The sequence below is a fragment of the Macaca fascicularis genome, chromosome 17 (assembly GCF_037993035.2).
Source record: "Macaca fascicularis isolate 582-1 chromosome 17, T2T-MFA8v1.1".
Lineage (NCBI taxonomy): Eukaryota > Metazoa > Chordata > Mammalia > Primates > Cercopithecidae > Macaca > Macaca fascicularis.
Window position 1 is genome coordinate 24,239,545 of NC_088391.1, and position 14,338 is coordinate 24,253,882.

At 41.2% G+C, this 14,338-nt stretch overlaps 1 protein-coding gene across 5 annotated transcripts in view; it reads left to right on the forward strand.

The window, feature by feature from the left end:
- The window catches only part of GPALPP1 (GPALPP motifs containing 1), a 50,622-nt gene that overhangs the window by 4,797 nt on the left and 31,487 nt on the right, over positions 1–14,338 (forward strand). For 4 of the 5 annotated variants that reach the window (XM_015438968.4, XM_065533205.1, XM_015438969.4 and 1 more), the window contains exons 2-3: positions 12,057–12,189; positions 13,951–14,061. In XM_015438968.4, the coding sequence (XP_015294454.3) occupies positions 12,057–12,189; positions 13,951–14,061 (244 nt within the window). Of the gene's footprint in view, positions 1–9,464; positions 12,190–13,950; positions 14,062–14,338 lie in introns of all 5 variants that reach the window. The other variant, XM_074021943.1, reaches the window with a different exon arrangement.

The window sequence follows — 14,338 nt, forward strand, 5'->3', positions numbered from 1 at the left end:
ACTGGCTTATTTCACTTAGCATGATTTCTTCAAGCTTCACTTATTGTAGCACGTTAGAATTTCTTTTCTTTTTAAGACGCAACAATATTCCATGTAAGTATATACTGTACAGACTACATTTTGTTTATTCATCTGTTGCTGGACCCTTAGGTAGCTATGTATGCTATTGTGAATAATGCTGTTATGAACATGGGTGTACAAATAATCTGTTCAAGTCCCTGCTTTCATTTATTTTGGTCGTATACCCAGAAATGGGATTGCTGGATCATGTGGTAATTTTCCAACGTTTTGAGAGGCTGGGCACGGTGACTTACACCTGTAATCCTAGCACTTTGGGAGGCCGAGGCAGGTGGATCACCTGAGGTCAGGAGGTCAAGACCAGCCTGGCCAACATGGTGAAACCTCGTCTGTACTAAAAATACAAAAATTAGCCAGGTGTGGTGGCTTGCACCTGTAGTCCCAGCTACTGGGGAGGCTGAGGCATGAGAATCACTTGTACCTGGGAGGTAGAGGTTGCAGTGAGCCAAGATCGCGCCACTGCACTCCAGCCTGGGTGACAGAGCGAGACTCTGTCTCAAAACAAAACAAAACAAAACAAAAACAAACAAACAAAAAACAATTTGAGGAACTAGCATACTGTTGTCTATAGCAGCTGCACCATTTTACGTTCCCACTAGTAGTGTACAAGGGTCTCAGTTTCTCTACACCCTCCCATTGCTTGTTAATTTCTGTTTGTCTTTTTTTTTTTTTTTTAATAATAGTCATCCTAATGGGTGTGAAGTGATATCTCATTGCTTTGATTGGCATTTCCTTAACAATTAGTGATGTTGTGCACCTTTTCATGTGCTTATTGGCTTGTGCATCTAGTTTTAAGAAACTTGGGCCAGGTATGGTTGTTTACGCTTGTAATCCCAGCACTTTGGGAAGCTGAGGCAGACAGATTCTTGATCGAATGAGTTCAAGACCAGCCTGGACAACATGGCAAAACCCCATCCCTACAAAAAATACAGGTAGTGCATGCCTGTAGTCCCAGCTACTTGGGAGGCTGAGGTGGGAGGATCGCATGAGCCCAGGAGTTGGAGGTTGTAGTAAGGTACAATCATGCCACGGCACTCCAGCCTGGATGATAGAGTAAGACCCTGTCTCAACAAAAAAAAAAAAAAAGAAAGAAAAAGAAAAAAAGAAACTTGAATTTAGAGTCTAATTTCTAAAAAAAAAAAAATGCTCTGTCTCCAATGCCTCACATTTCTAATTATCTAACGATATATATGATGTGATATTCTGCACAATGACCCTATGTTATCAACAACAACAAAAACACGAATAATTTCAAGAATACTTTTATTAAGAAGAAAACCATGTATTTTAGAAAACTGTGTGACTTTATGTTTATCACATGAGAAGGCCCATAACACCTGAATCCCAAGATTAAGTTTTGCACTGAGCTCTGAAAACTAGCAAAATGAATGAAACTAAGGGATGGGAGGGAACACTCAAACTGAGGGAACAACATGTATGAAGACTTTAAGGCAGGATGGGACATAGTGGGCAGCAGGAACAGAGAAGACCATGTAACAGAAGCAGAGAAAGCGAGGGGTAGATGAAATCACTGCTGCTGCTGCTGCTGCCTGGATGGCCACATTCTGGCAGGAAGGCAAATGAGGACTGGAGAGACCACATGAAGGACCTTGGTCTCTATTCCAAGAGCAACAGATGTCACTGAAGTTTCATTTTATTTTTTTACATTTTTACTCAAGTGTAATATGTATATAGATCCTTCCATGCTGCTAAATCAAATGGAACTTTTTCAGTCTTTCTCTTATTACTTAACAGTATTTTAAGATTACCTACTCCTCTTAAAACTCTCTTACGGCTGGGCACGGTAGCTCACACCTGTAATCCTAGCACTTTGGGAGGCTGAAGTGGGAGCATCTCTTGAGCCCAGAAGTTGGAGATCAGCCTGGGCAACATAGCAAGACCAAGTCTATACTAAAAAAATTTAAAAATTAGCTAGGTGTGGTGGTGCACACCTGTAGTCCCAGCTACTTGGGAGGTTGAGGTGGGAGGATCACTTAAGCCCAGGAGGCCAAGGCTGCAGGAAGATAGGATCATGCCACTGCACTCCAACCTGGACCACAGAGCAAGACCCCCTTTTATTTTCGAGACGGAGTTTTGCTCCTGTTGCCCAGGCTAGAGTGCAATGGTGCGATCTCAGCTCACCGCAACCTCCGCCTCTCGGGTTCAGGCTATTCTCCTGCCTCCCCCTCCCAAGTAGCTGGGATTACAGGCATGCGCCACCATGCCCAACTAATTTTGTATTTTTAGTAAAGACAGGGTTTCTCCATGTTGGTCAGGCTGGTCTCAAACTCCCGACCTCAGGTGATCCACCCGCCTTGGCCTCCCAAAGTTCTGGGATTATAGGCATGAGCCACAGCGCCCAGATGCAAGCCCCTATCTTTAAACACACACACACACACACACACACACACACACACACACATACACCCTTCTCTTCTGTCGGTTTCTGTGATACTATACTCCCCTCAATTTTGTCTTCTCTTTGGGCAGCTCCTCTTCATCTCGAATAGTTTATCTTCGATTAAACCTTCAGGTGTTAAAGATTCTGAAAGCTGACTCCTAAGCTCTCTTTTTTTATATATATACTCTATTCTCTCTTTTAAGTGATGATATTCCCACCCATGGGGTGAAGATTTTTATATAAGAACTTAGATGCTTATCTGACATCTTTGTTTAATGATTCCTGATGAGAGTTCCTATCAGAATCTTTAAGAAAGGACATGAACTTCTAAAACAAATCTTTCAATGTCCTAGCCGGTCTCTTCTTCCCCTCCCCCCCGTCAGGATTTTAATGTATTCCAAGTTCAGGAGCAAAGACTAAATTACCCCCTCAATCCCTGGGACTGTCCCAGTTTTAGCACTAAAGATGCCACATCCCAAGAAGCCCTTCAATCCCAAGCAAACTAGCACAGTTGGTCACCCTATTTCTGTCTTCTGTAGCAGTGCACCTTAAACTTGAACGTGTACGTGGATTACCCAGAGATCTTATTAAGATGCCAACTCTGATTCAGGTGATGTGGGTGAGGCCTGAGATTCTGCATTTCTGACAAGCTCCCAGCTGCTGCTGCTGCTGCTGGTCCTGCTGTTGCCAAGACCACAGTGTTTGTGGTGAGGGATGGGAGCACACGTGGCTTTCTCTGTCTGCAGTTATTATGCTGGATTGTTTGCTGGTTTGCCCACTAAACCATGAGGACAGGAACCACGTGCTAAGCCTCTATAATCCCCAATACTAGCAGGGTACCCAGCACAAAGCGGGTACTCAGTAGATTCCTTTTGGCCGACTAGAGGACAGATTAAAAATTCCTGCCAGGCACAGTGGCTCATGCCTATAATCCCAGCACTTTGGGAGGCTAAGGTGGGAGGATCACTTGAGCCCGGGACGTCCAGAACAGCCTAGACAACATAGTAAGACCTCATCTCTACTAAAAATGTAGAAATTAGCCAGGTGTGGTAGCATGCACTTGCAGTCTCAACTACTCCGGGGGCTGAGGCAAGAGGATTGCTTGAGCCCAGGAGTTTGAGGTTGCAGTGAGCTGTGATCACACCACTGCACTCCAGCCTGAGAGTTAGAACAAGACCTTGTCTCAAAAAAAAAAAAAAAAAAAAAAATTCCTTAAGAGGGGCCCAGGATTTATGGGGGTTGGGGAAGCCAGGACCTGCACAAATGCAGCTAACCATAATCCTTTGTATGGAGTCCGGAAGAAACCTAATGGCTGGCGGGGAAGGGGATTTTGTTTGTTTGTTTGTTTTTGTTTTTGAGACAGAGTTTTGCTTTGTCACCCAGGCTGGAGTTCAGTGACGCTATCTCAGCTCATTGCAAGCCCGCCTCCAGGGTTCATGCCATTCTCTTGCACCAGCCTCCCGAGTAGCTGGGACTACAGGTGCCTGCCACCACGCCCAGCTAATTTTTGCATTTTTAGTAGAGATGGGGTTTCACCATGTTAGCCAGGCTAGTCTCGAACACCTGACCTTGGGTGATCCGCCCACCTCGGCGGCCTCCCAAAGTGCTGGGATTATAGGCTTGAGCGACCTTGCCTGGCCTTTTTTTTTTTTTTTTTTTTTTTTTTTTTTTTTTTTTTTTTTTGTAAACAGAGTCTCACTGTCACCCAGGCTGGAGTGCAGTGGCATGATCTCAGCTCACTGCAACCTCTGCTTCCTGGTTCAAGTGATTCTCCTGCATCAGCCTCCCAACTAGCTGAGATTACAGGCGTGTGCCACCACACCTGGCTGATTTTTGTATTTTTAGTAGAGACGGGGTTTCACCATGTTGGCCAGGCTGGTCTCAAACTCCTGGGCTCAAGTGATCCACCCGCCTCAGCCTCCCAAAGTGCTGGGATTATAGGCATGAGCCACTGTGCCCAGCCTCTTTTTTTTTTTTTTTTTTTTTCAGTTTTTACAAATTGTGATAAAATATACATGACATGAAATTTACCATCTTAACCATCTTTAAATGTACAGTTCAGTGGCATTAAATATATTCAGATGGTTGAGCAACTATTACCACCATATCCACATCTCTTTTCATCTTATAAAACAGAAAGAAACTCTGTACTCATTAAGCAATAACTCCTCATTCCCCCCTCCAGCTCCTGACAAGCACTGTTCTATTTTCCGTCTCTACGAATTTGACTACTCTAAGTACATCATTTGAGTGGAATCATACAGTATTTGTCTTTTTTTTTTTTTTTTTTTTTTGGACTGGCTTATTTGGACTTTTATTTGGACTGGCTTAGCATAATGTCCTTTTATTTGGACTGGCTTAGCATAATGTCCTTTTATTTGGACTGGCTTAGCATAATGTCCTTAAGGTTCATCCATGTTGTAGCAGGTGTCAGGATTACCTTCAAGTGAGGATTCCTGAATCCAGTCTGATATCTGCCCTGTGTTCCTCACATTCTGCTGTCCCAGAAAGATCTGACAAGCATGACCAGAGTAAAGAGGAGAGAGGGAGCACACAGGTCTGAGATGGAACAAGTTAACTTCATTTGAATACTCTGAAAATTGACTGCTGGGAAATGACCCTGAAGTCATGTCATTAGAAACCCTGGGGTGCAAATATTTTCTCAAGAGACTCCATATTCTGTTCTTTGGAAGCTGAGTGGAGCCTTGGCCATTTTGACTCTAACTCGAGTCTCCTTATCTGCAGTGACCTTCACCTCCACTAATTTCACCTACATTTGAAGCTGGAGTAGGTAGTCTACCCTACTCCAGCTCCAAAAACTTAAATTCAGATCTCATTCTCAGCAAGAACCCCTTATTCATTCATTGTTCCCACTCAAGTTACTCCCATTTCATTTGCTTTTTATTTTTGTTTTTTAACCTCATTGAGCCTTGCATCCCTAAGTACTTCTATCCTTAAGCACTTCTATCTGAGAGGAGTGCTTACATCCCTACTCCTGTTAGACGCCACGGTCCATCCATTCATCCACTCGCTTGCTGGTGCTCTCAACTGCTTTATCCCATTGGGTATTCTGCCAAACCCGTCTAACGAAAGCCCAGCCCTGGATCAGTGCAAGTGTTTACCCTTTGTGAGCCTCCAGCCAGGCTGCCTAGTGCTGCTGGAAGAAACCTCATGCCTCCATGAACTCATGCTGCTAAAAGTTAGCCTGTTCCCTAACTGGGTCCATAGGTCTGTCCAGTAATCTTCACAGGCTTCATCTCCTTTCTCTTCCCCAATCTGCAACCATGGCTTTTTAAAACTTTCCCTGTCTTCTAAAATTGTATTTTTCTGTCTACTTCATTGAACAAGTAAATGCCATCATAAGAGAACTTCCTCAATTTTCTGTTACTATAGCTAAAAACTTCCCTGAATCCATGCCAAGCTTTTTGTCTGCCCTTTGGTAACAATGGAAGAGGTATACTGCTTCCTTCTAAAGCTAATCCTTCCATTTTTACTCTGACTCCCTTCCCTGTCCTTAGGGCCGTCTGCCCTTAGCATTTAACCAAAACATTCAAATCTTTCCCATCTTTGAAGAAAACTCTACTTCATATCCTCCTCTAGCTGCTCCTTTTTCTTTCTTACTATCTCTGGGTCTTCCGTTTTCTCCTTAACCCATTGCATTTCTTCTCTCACCAGTCCACTGAGACTCTTACCAATTCAAGGCTCCCTTTTCAGTCCTAGTCTTCCTTGACCTCACAGCAACATTTGGCCGCTCTTTCTATCCTCTCTTGGTTCCAACCATCCTGAACACCTTTCAGTTTTCTAAATGTGGTGACTTTTGCTTTCAGGCTTTTGTAGATGCTTTTCTTTCTGCCTGGACTACTCTTCCTCCAGTCTCCACCTTCTTTGCCCAGCTAACTCAGGTCCCACCCCTACATCACTGCTTCTAGGAAACATTCTTTGATGTTAACTGCCTACTGCCTGTAAAAGATGGGTTGGTTGCCCCTTCTTTATATTCACATGACTTAACCATGTCATGGGGTCAGCAAACTTTTCTTGTAAAGGACCAGATAGTAAATATAGTTGACTCTGTAGATCTGTGGGTTCTCAGTCTTCAGGTTCAACCAACTCTAGATTGAAAGTACAATATTCAAGGGATGTGGAACAAAGGCCATAGCCACAGATTTTGGTAGCTGCAAACCGGGGAGCTGGTCTTGGAACCAATCTCCCGAGGGACAACTGTACTTTTGACTTTGCAGGTCAGTAGGCAAAATCAAGATGGTTGTGAAAGTATGTGTATAACAAGAAGGAAGCAAACTTCACAAAATTTTATTGTTGCAATCCAAAACATAATACCATATAATTTTTTTTGTAATACAGGTCTACTAATGAGAAGAATAGAATTGGTTTTGGGGAAGTGACATATCATTTCATCAGGGTTCAAGTTAGCATTCCTAGTCATCAAAATCAATTGCAGATGTTCATCTGTTAATGCTGATCTGTAATGAGATTTTATGTATTATACTGACTTCATTTTTTTGTATGCATAATTCTGTGTGATATGAAAAGAGAAATAAAGTGAAATATAAGGAAGGCATAACTCCTGTTCTCATGGAATTTATAATCTGTTTGGAAAATTATCATTGCAATAGGAAAGCCTCCTTAATGACGACAAGCATCACTGCTTTAGGAGAGATATGGAATAGTTCATTACATGTTCCCAAAATAGTTTTTTCAGATTATTCATAGTTCAGAAGGATATCTATCTATAAAAAAGTGAAGCCAGACATGTCCTTACTTTTATTAGGAGGTCTGTATTGTGATATATACTGACTGATACTTTTAATATTCTTCTCTTTTTTCTTTTTTCTTTTTTTTTTTTTTGAGACAGAGTCTTGCTCTGTCACCAGGCTGGAGTGCAGTGGCATGATCTTGGCTGACAGCAACGTCCGCCTCCTAGGTTCAAGTGATTCTCCTTCCTCAGCCTCCTGAGTAGCTGGGACTACAAGCACATGCCACCACGCCCGGCTAGTTTTTTTATTTTTAGTACCGACGGGGTTTCACCATGTTGGCCAGGATGGTCTCGATCTCTTGACCTTATGATCCGCCTGCCACGGCCTCCCAAAGTGCTGGGATTACAGGCATGAGCCACCATGCCTGGCCTCTTTTTTCTTTTTTATATTGCCATCTCAGTATTCTGTCATTTCGTGATGAAATAGTTGTTTATTTTGACACAACTCAAATAGAAATTAATGGTACTATGTGCTAAATGTTACTTTTTTATACTATTTTTCCTGTGATTATTTTTAAAAGGCCAGGTTTTCTTAGATGAGTTTTATCTTCATCTGCTTATTATCTTTTTAAAAAATGTATACCCATTTGTTTCTTTAAAAATCCAAGGCAATTTTTTAGTTGTAATAGCACCAGGTGTGGTGGCTCATGCCTGTAATCCCAGTGCTTTGGGAGGCCAAGGCAGAAAGATCACTTGAGGCCAAGAGTTCAAGACTAAGCTGGACAACATAGCGAGACCCTGGTCTTAAAAAAATAAATAAAATAAAATTTAAAAATTATCTGTGCATGGTGGCAGACACCTGTAGTCCTAGCCATGCAGGAGGCTGAGATGGGAGGATCGCTTGAGTCCAGGAGTTCGAGGTTACAGTGAGCCATAATCAGATCACTGCTTTCTAACCCAGGAAACAGAGCAAGACCCCATCACTAAATAAATAAATGAATGAATGAATACATAAATAAATAAAATGTATGTATGTATGTTATAATACCAAGAACAGCACATATTTAGACAATATTACACATCTAATTGCTTAAAATATATAAAACAATAATAAAATTTTTTCTTGATACACACCTATCCAAAATTGGCCGATAGTATACAATTGATAAATTACATTGATAGCAGTCATATATAAGAAGAGAAAGAAGCAGAAGAGGGAAAAACATATCTTCCCTCTTTAATGTACTTAGAATCAAGAAGATAAAAAGAGACAATCACTCCTATGGGGCCACATTATTCATTGAGGTTAGAGGTCACATATAGTCTCTATTTATAATTGGGGAACACTTACATACTAAGACATTAAGTCTTCTTCAGGAAACCCTAAACAGCAGTTGGAGACAGGAATCCCATCCATGATGCTTGATGTTTTCCTCTTTTTGCTGTAATGCAGCATGCCTTAGTTATTCTTTTCGAAGGCACGTTATGTACCTGTTCTATAGTAATGCACCAAGAGAGATAGGAAAAAAATTTTTTTAATAGGCTGGTGATTCCAAAACTAGCCTTAGTTTCTCCCCTGAGCTTTATACTGTGATAATGTTTGGCTGTGTCCCCACCCAAATCTCATCTTGAATTGTAGTTTCCATAATCCCTGCATGTTGTGGGAGGGACCTGGTGGGAGGTAATTGAATCATGGTGGTGGTTACCGTCATGCTGTTCTCGTGATAGTGAGTGAGTTCTCATGAGATCTGATAGTTTTACAAGTTTCCCCCTTTCTCTCCACACTTCTCCTTCCTCCTGCCATGTGAAGAAGGATGTGTTTGCTTCCCCTTCCACCATAATTGTAAGTTTCCTGAGGCCTCTGCAACCATGCTGAGCTGTAGGTCAATTAAAACTCTTTCCTTTATAAATTATTCAGTCTCAGGTATTTCTTCATAGCAGCGTGAGAACGGACTTACACACCCTGTACACCCTAGTATGCCCAAGTGCCACTGATAGCGTCACCTAAATTTTTAAGGCTGTATGAAACTTAAAATGTGAAAAACAAACTCTCAACTCTCCCCTCCCAGCCTATTTTCTTCCCAGCCTTCTCCATATTAGAGAATAGCATCACCATCCATCTGCCTAGCTCGTCAGGCACAAAACCTAAGACCTATCCTTGGTTCCTTTTTTTTTCTTCTCACCTCTAACATCCAAACCATTAGCAGTCCTCTTTGCCCTTCCATCAGAGTATGTTGCAAATCATACCTTTTTTTTCTTCTTTTTTTTTTTTAGATGGAGTCTCGCTCTGTCGCCCAGGCTGGAGTGCAATGGCGTGATCTCGGCTCACTGCAACCTCCACTGCCGGGGTTCAAGCAATTCACCTGCCTCAGCCTCCCAAGTAGCTGGGATTACAGACGCACGCCACCACGCCCAGCTAATTTTGTATTTTTAGTAGAGACAGGGTTTCACCATGTTGCCCAGGCTGGTCCTGAACTCCTGACCTCGGGTGATCCACCCACCTCGGCCTCCCAAAGTGCTGGGATTACAGGTGTGAGCCACCGCACCTGGCCAAACCATTTTTTATCAGCTTTCTAATGCATATCCCCTGTTGCTGATCTCTCTTGTGTATTGTCCATAAGCAGACAGTTTGTTTGTTTGTTTGTTTGGTAATTCGTATCATGTCTCTCCTGACCCACAACCTCCCAATGACTGCCTGTTGTAATTAAAAGTCCAAACTCCTGCTGGATGTGGTGGTGCATGCCTGTAGTCCCAGGTACTCAGGAAGCTGAGGCAGGAGGATCACTTGAGTCCAGGAGTTCTGGGCTATAGTACGCTATGCAATCTGGTGTCCACGCTAAGTTCAACATCAGTATGGTGACCTCCGGGAGTGAAGGACCACCAGATTGCCCTAAGGAGGGGTGAACCAGCCCGGGTCAGAAACAAAGCATGTGAAAACTCTCATGCTGGTCAGCAGTGGGATCGCACCCATGAATAGCCGCTGCCCTCCAACCTGGACAACACAGTGAGATCTTGCCTCTTAGGGAAAGGGAACAGAAAATGGAAAGGGAAAGGGAAGTCCTAACTCCTTATTGTAGCCTATGCTAGCTAGCATTTATTGAGCACTTGCTATATGCCAAAGACTTTGTTAGGTGCTTTGCATATATTAACTGATGTAATCTTCACAACAGTCCTGTGAGGTTGAAACTATTATTAACCTTATTTTACAAAGCAAGAGTGTAATAGGAAGGTTAAGTAACTTATCCAAATCACACAGCTAGTAAGTGGCCAACCTGGAATTCAAAGCACAGAGTCTGACTCCAAAGCATAGGGTCTGGGCCCTCTATACCATCCAACTCGAGCTTGTCATTTTGCTTTTCTTAAGCCACACTGGCCTTTTTCTCCCTCAAGCACATCAGGCTTGCTCCCTGCATAGGAGTTTTGCACTGGCTGTTCCTCTGTCCATGGTGCCTGTCATCTCATCATTTAAGTCTCCACTCAAATGTCTTTTTCTCAGAGAGATTTTTGCCTTACCACTGTCTTTAAAATTACTCTCCCACATATACAGTGTCACCTTTTTCCTATTTTCATAGCAGCACTTACAATATCTGAATTGATCTTAATTCTTTTAATGTTTGTTTCTCTATAAGTATTTACTTAATAACTGTTGCTGGATGGATGGTTGCTGACTATTGAATATTGGCTAGTATAGTGGTTAAGGATACAGGCTTTGAAATCAGATTCCTGGGTTCATATCCCAGCCCCACTCTTTAGTTGTATGAAGTTAGGCAAGTCACTTAACAATTCTCTGCCTCAGTTTCTTCATCTGTAAAATAGAAATAATACCTCCCTCATAGGATTGTTATCAGAATTAAATAGAATAATGTGTATGTCTCTTAAAACAATTCATAACACCTGAGAACTCAAACCATGTTATTTGTTTTTTTATTTATTACACTAAAGTTTTTGTAGCAACAAATATTACTATTATTATAATATTGAATGAATGGCATACCCAGAATACTCTTTGGAAAGTCATGTTTCCAGGCCCTCCTCCAGGCCAACTGGGTCAGAATATCTGAGAAAAGGGCCCATGAATCTTTAAATATATATATATATTTAGGGAGTCTGATAAATATCCAACCTTGGAAACTATGACAGTAGCCTTTTAGCATCACTATTTAGGATCAACCTGGACAGTTGTGTCTGTGTGACATCATCAGTGACATCATGACACTGCAGTGACACCATGCAATAATTTGTAATTTTGCTGAGATGTAAAGTGAGAGCAAGTCATCCTGATAAATGGACCTAGAAGACCCTTACCACTCTCCCTAACATCCCCATTACAGTGCAGCCTCATTCTCTTCCATGTATCTCTGTTGGCAAGCAGTAAAACTTAGAGTGACTCTAATTTTATTTCTGCTTGGAAAATCATCTCAAAAAGAAAACTAACCAAGAAATATGGGGATGCCAGGAAAGATTTTTTTTTTTTTTTAAAGTAGTGATTCTACCTTAAACTGTAAGAAAAAAAAATCATGAAGCCGTTTTTTTTGTTTTTTGTTTTTGGCAGGTGCACCAACCAATGCAAAAACTGCACGTTATCAAGGAAATTACATGCTATTGCTATAAGTTCGGGTTTATAAGTTCAGATATTAACAAAGCTTTTAGGAATGTCATGAAAGAGATTGTGTAAGACATAATTTCTGCCTTCCTAGAGCTGGAAAGACAAAACTACCATACACAAAACAGCAAGTGAAATTAAAGCGAATAATAAATGATAGACAGCCAGTGCTGTTTATTTCAGAAAAGAAAGTAAAAATATCAGCTAGAAGGGTTCACTGAAACAGTAGTGGCTAATGATGACAAACAACAAATCTTCTTTAGTTGCAGGACCAGCTCTGCCCCCTAATTATAAAAGCAGTAGTTCAGATTCATCAGACAGCGATGAAGACAGTAGTTCTTTGTACGAAGAAGGAAATCAGGAATCTGAAGAAGATGACACTGGTCCAACTGCAAGGTCAGTCATTTAATTAAATTAAATGATAGACCAAACTTCAGAGCTAGTATAAGTTGGCTGGAACAGATAACTAATAAGGGGATATCAAATTTCCATTTATACAGCACAGGGAGAAATCATTTTGTATGGCATTTCATCCTGAACTATACCTTTTACAAAGAAATTTATTCTAGTAGGGTGCAGCTATAGAGATATCTAGAATTTCAATATATATTTTTTTTTTCCCTGAGACAGGGGCTCACTCTGGCACACACTGGGGTGAAGTGGCATGATCTTGGCTCACTGCAGCCTCTGCCTTCCAAGCTCAAGTGATCCTCCTACCTCAGTCTCCTGAGAAGCTGGGACCACACCACAGGCGCCCAGCACATTTTTGTATTTTTTGTAGATTTTTTTGGTATTTTTTGTAGAGATGGGGTTTCATCATGTTGCTCAGGCTGGTCTCAAACTCCTGGACTCAAGTGATCTGCCTGCCTCAGCCTCACAGTGCTGGGATTATAAGCATGAGCCACCACACCAGCCAATAAAATTCTTACATAAAGGATTTTTCTTAAGATGTCATTGAAGTGATGAAGTAGGCACATAAACCATAGAATTTCTTCTTAAAATTATATATGCGGTATATGTTTTCTTTAAATAAACTAATGATTTCTTCTTTTTCTTTTTTTTTTTTTGAGACGAAGTCTCGCTCTGTAGCCCAGACTGGAATCCGGTGGCATGATCTCGGCTCACTGTAGCCTCTGTCCTAAGTTCAAGTGATTCTCCTGTCTCAGCCTTCCAAGTAGCTGGAACTACAGGCGTGTGCCACCATACCTGGCTAATTTTTGTATTTTTTAGTAGAGACAGAGTTTCACCATGTTGACCAGGCTGGTCTTGAACTCCTGACCCCAAGTGATCTGCCCGCCTCGGCCTCCCAAGGTGCTGGGATTACAGGCGTGAGCCATCGCACTCAGCTGAATGATTTTCTTCTAATCTAGCCTTAATACTATGGGTCTATGTAAATGAGATGTCAAATCTTTGTTTATTATTGAGTAACAAGCTTTTTTAAAATTCATTTTAAATATTATCAGGTGGAAATAGCAACTTAAACCCCTTCCTTAAATGAGAATAAAAGTCACAGTCATAAACTTTTTACTTAGAAACATCTGACCAATAGACTTTGAAACTTCATTGAGGGAAATCTTTAATACCACAGAAAATATAGAATAGTGATATATTACTGCTGTAAAGAAATAACCAATCTGTATTTTAGGCCAAAAATAAATTCCAGGAAAAGACTAGTTATGAACTGTTGTCATAGGCCGGGTGCAGTGGCTCACACCTGTAATCCCAGCACTTTGGAAGGCCAACGTGCGCAGCTCACTTGAGGTCAGGAGTTTGAGACCAGCCTGGCCAACATGGTGAAACCCCGTCTCTACTAAAAAGATACAAAAATTAACTGGGTGTGGTGGCACTTGCCTGTAATCCCAGCTACCTGGGAGGCTGAGGCAGGAGAATTGCTTGGACCTAGGAGTGGGAGGTTCCAGTGAGCCAATATCACACCACTGCACTCCAGCCTGGCCAACAGGGCAAGAGTTCCTCTCAAAAAATAAAAAAATAAAAATAAAAAGAACTATCATAGTATCCAGTTTTTATTTGGCAAGATTAATTTATTGTTGCAGTGTTTATACAACTAGATTTAATGCTTTTATTAAAAAATTAAAGTGTGTTTTTGTGAAAAAAATTTTGATATATATGCATAAAGTTATACTACTGTGTTTTCAGAAAACAGAGGAAAAATCAGGATAAGGATGATGATGATGATGATGATGATGATGGGTTTTTTGGACCAGCCCTTCCTCCTGGATTTAAAAAGCAGGATGATTCTCCTCCAAGGTGATAATGTGTAATATTTTAGGCTAGTCTTTCTTTAAATATTTTAACTAAGGAATCTTTAATGAATTAAAGAATTGTCTGAAATTATGTTTTAACTGAAATATTTATATAACATTTTGAAATGGGTCATTCATAGGGAAAAGAAGTTGTTTCCTATAATAAAAATAATTATTTACATGTTTATGACACTTTCATAGTTTACAGAAAACTTCCACATCTGTTATTTGATATTCACAAAAGTGTTTTGTGGTAAACAGGGTGGATCATCCCTCTCCCC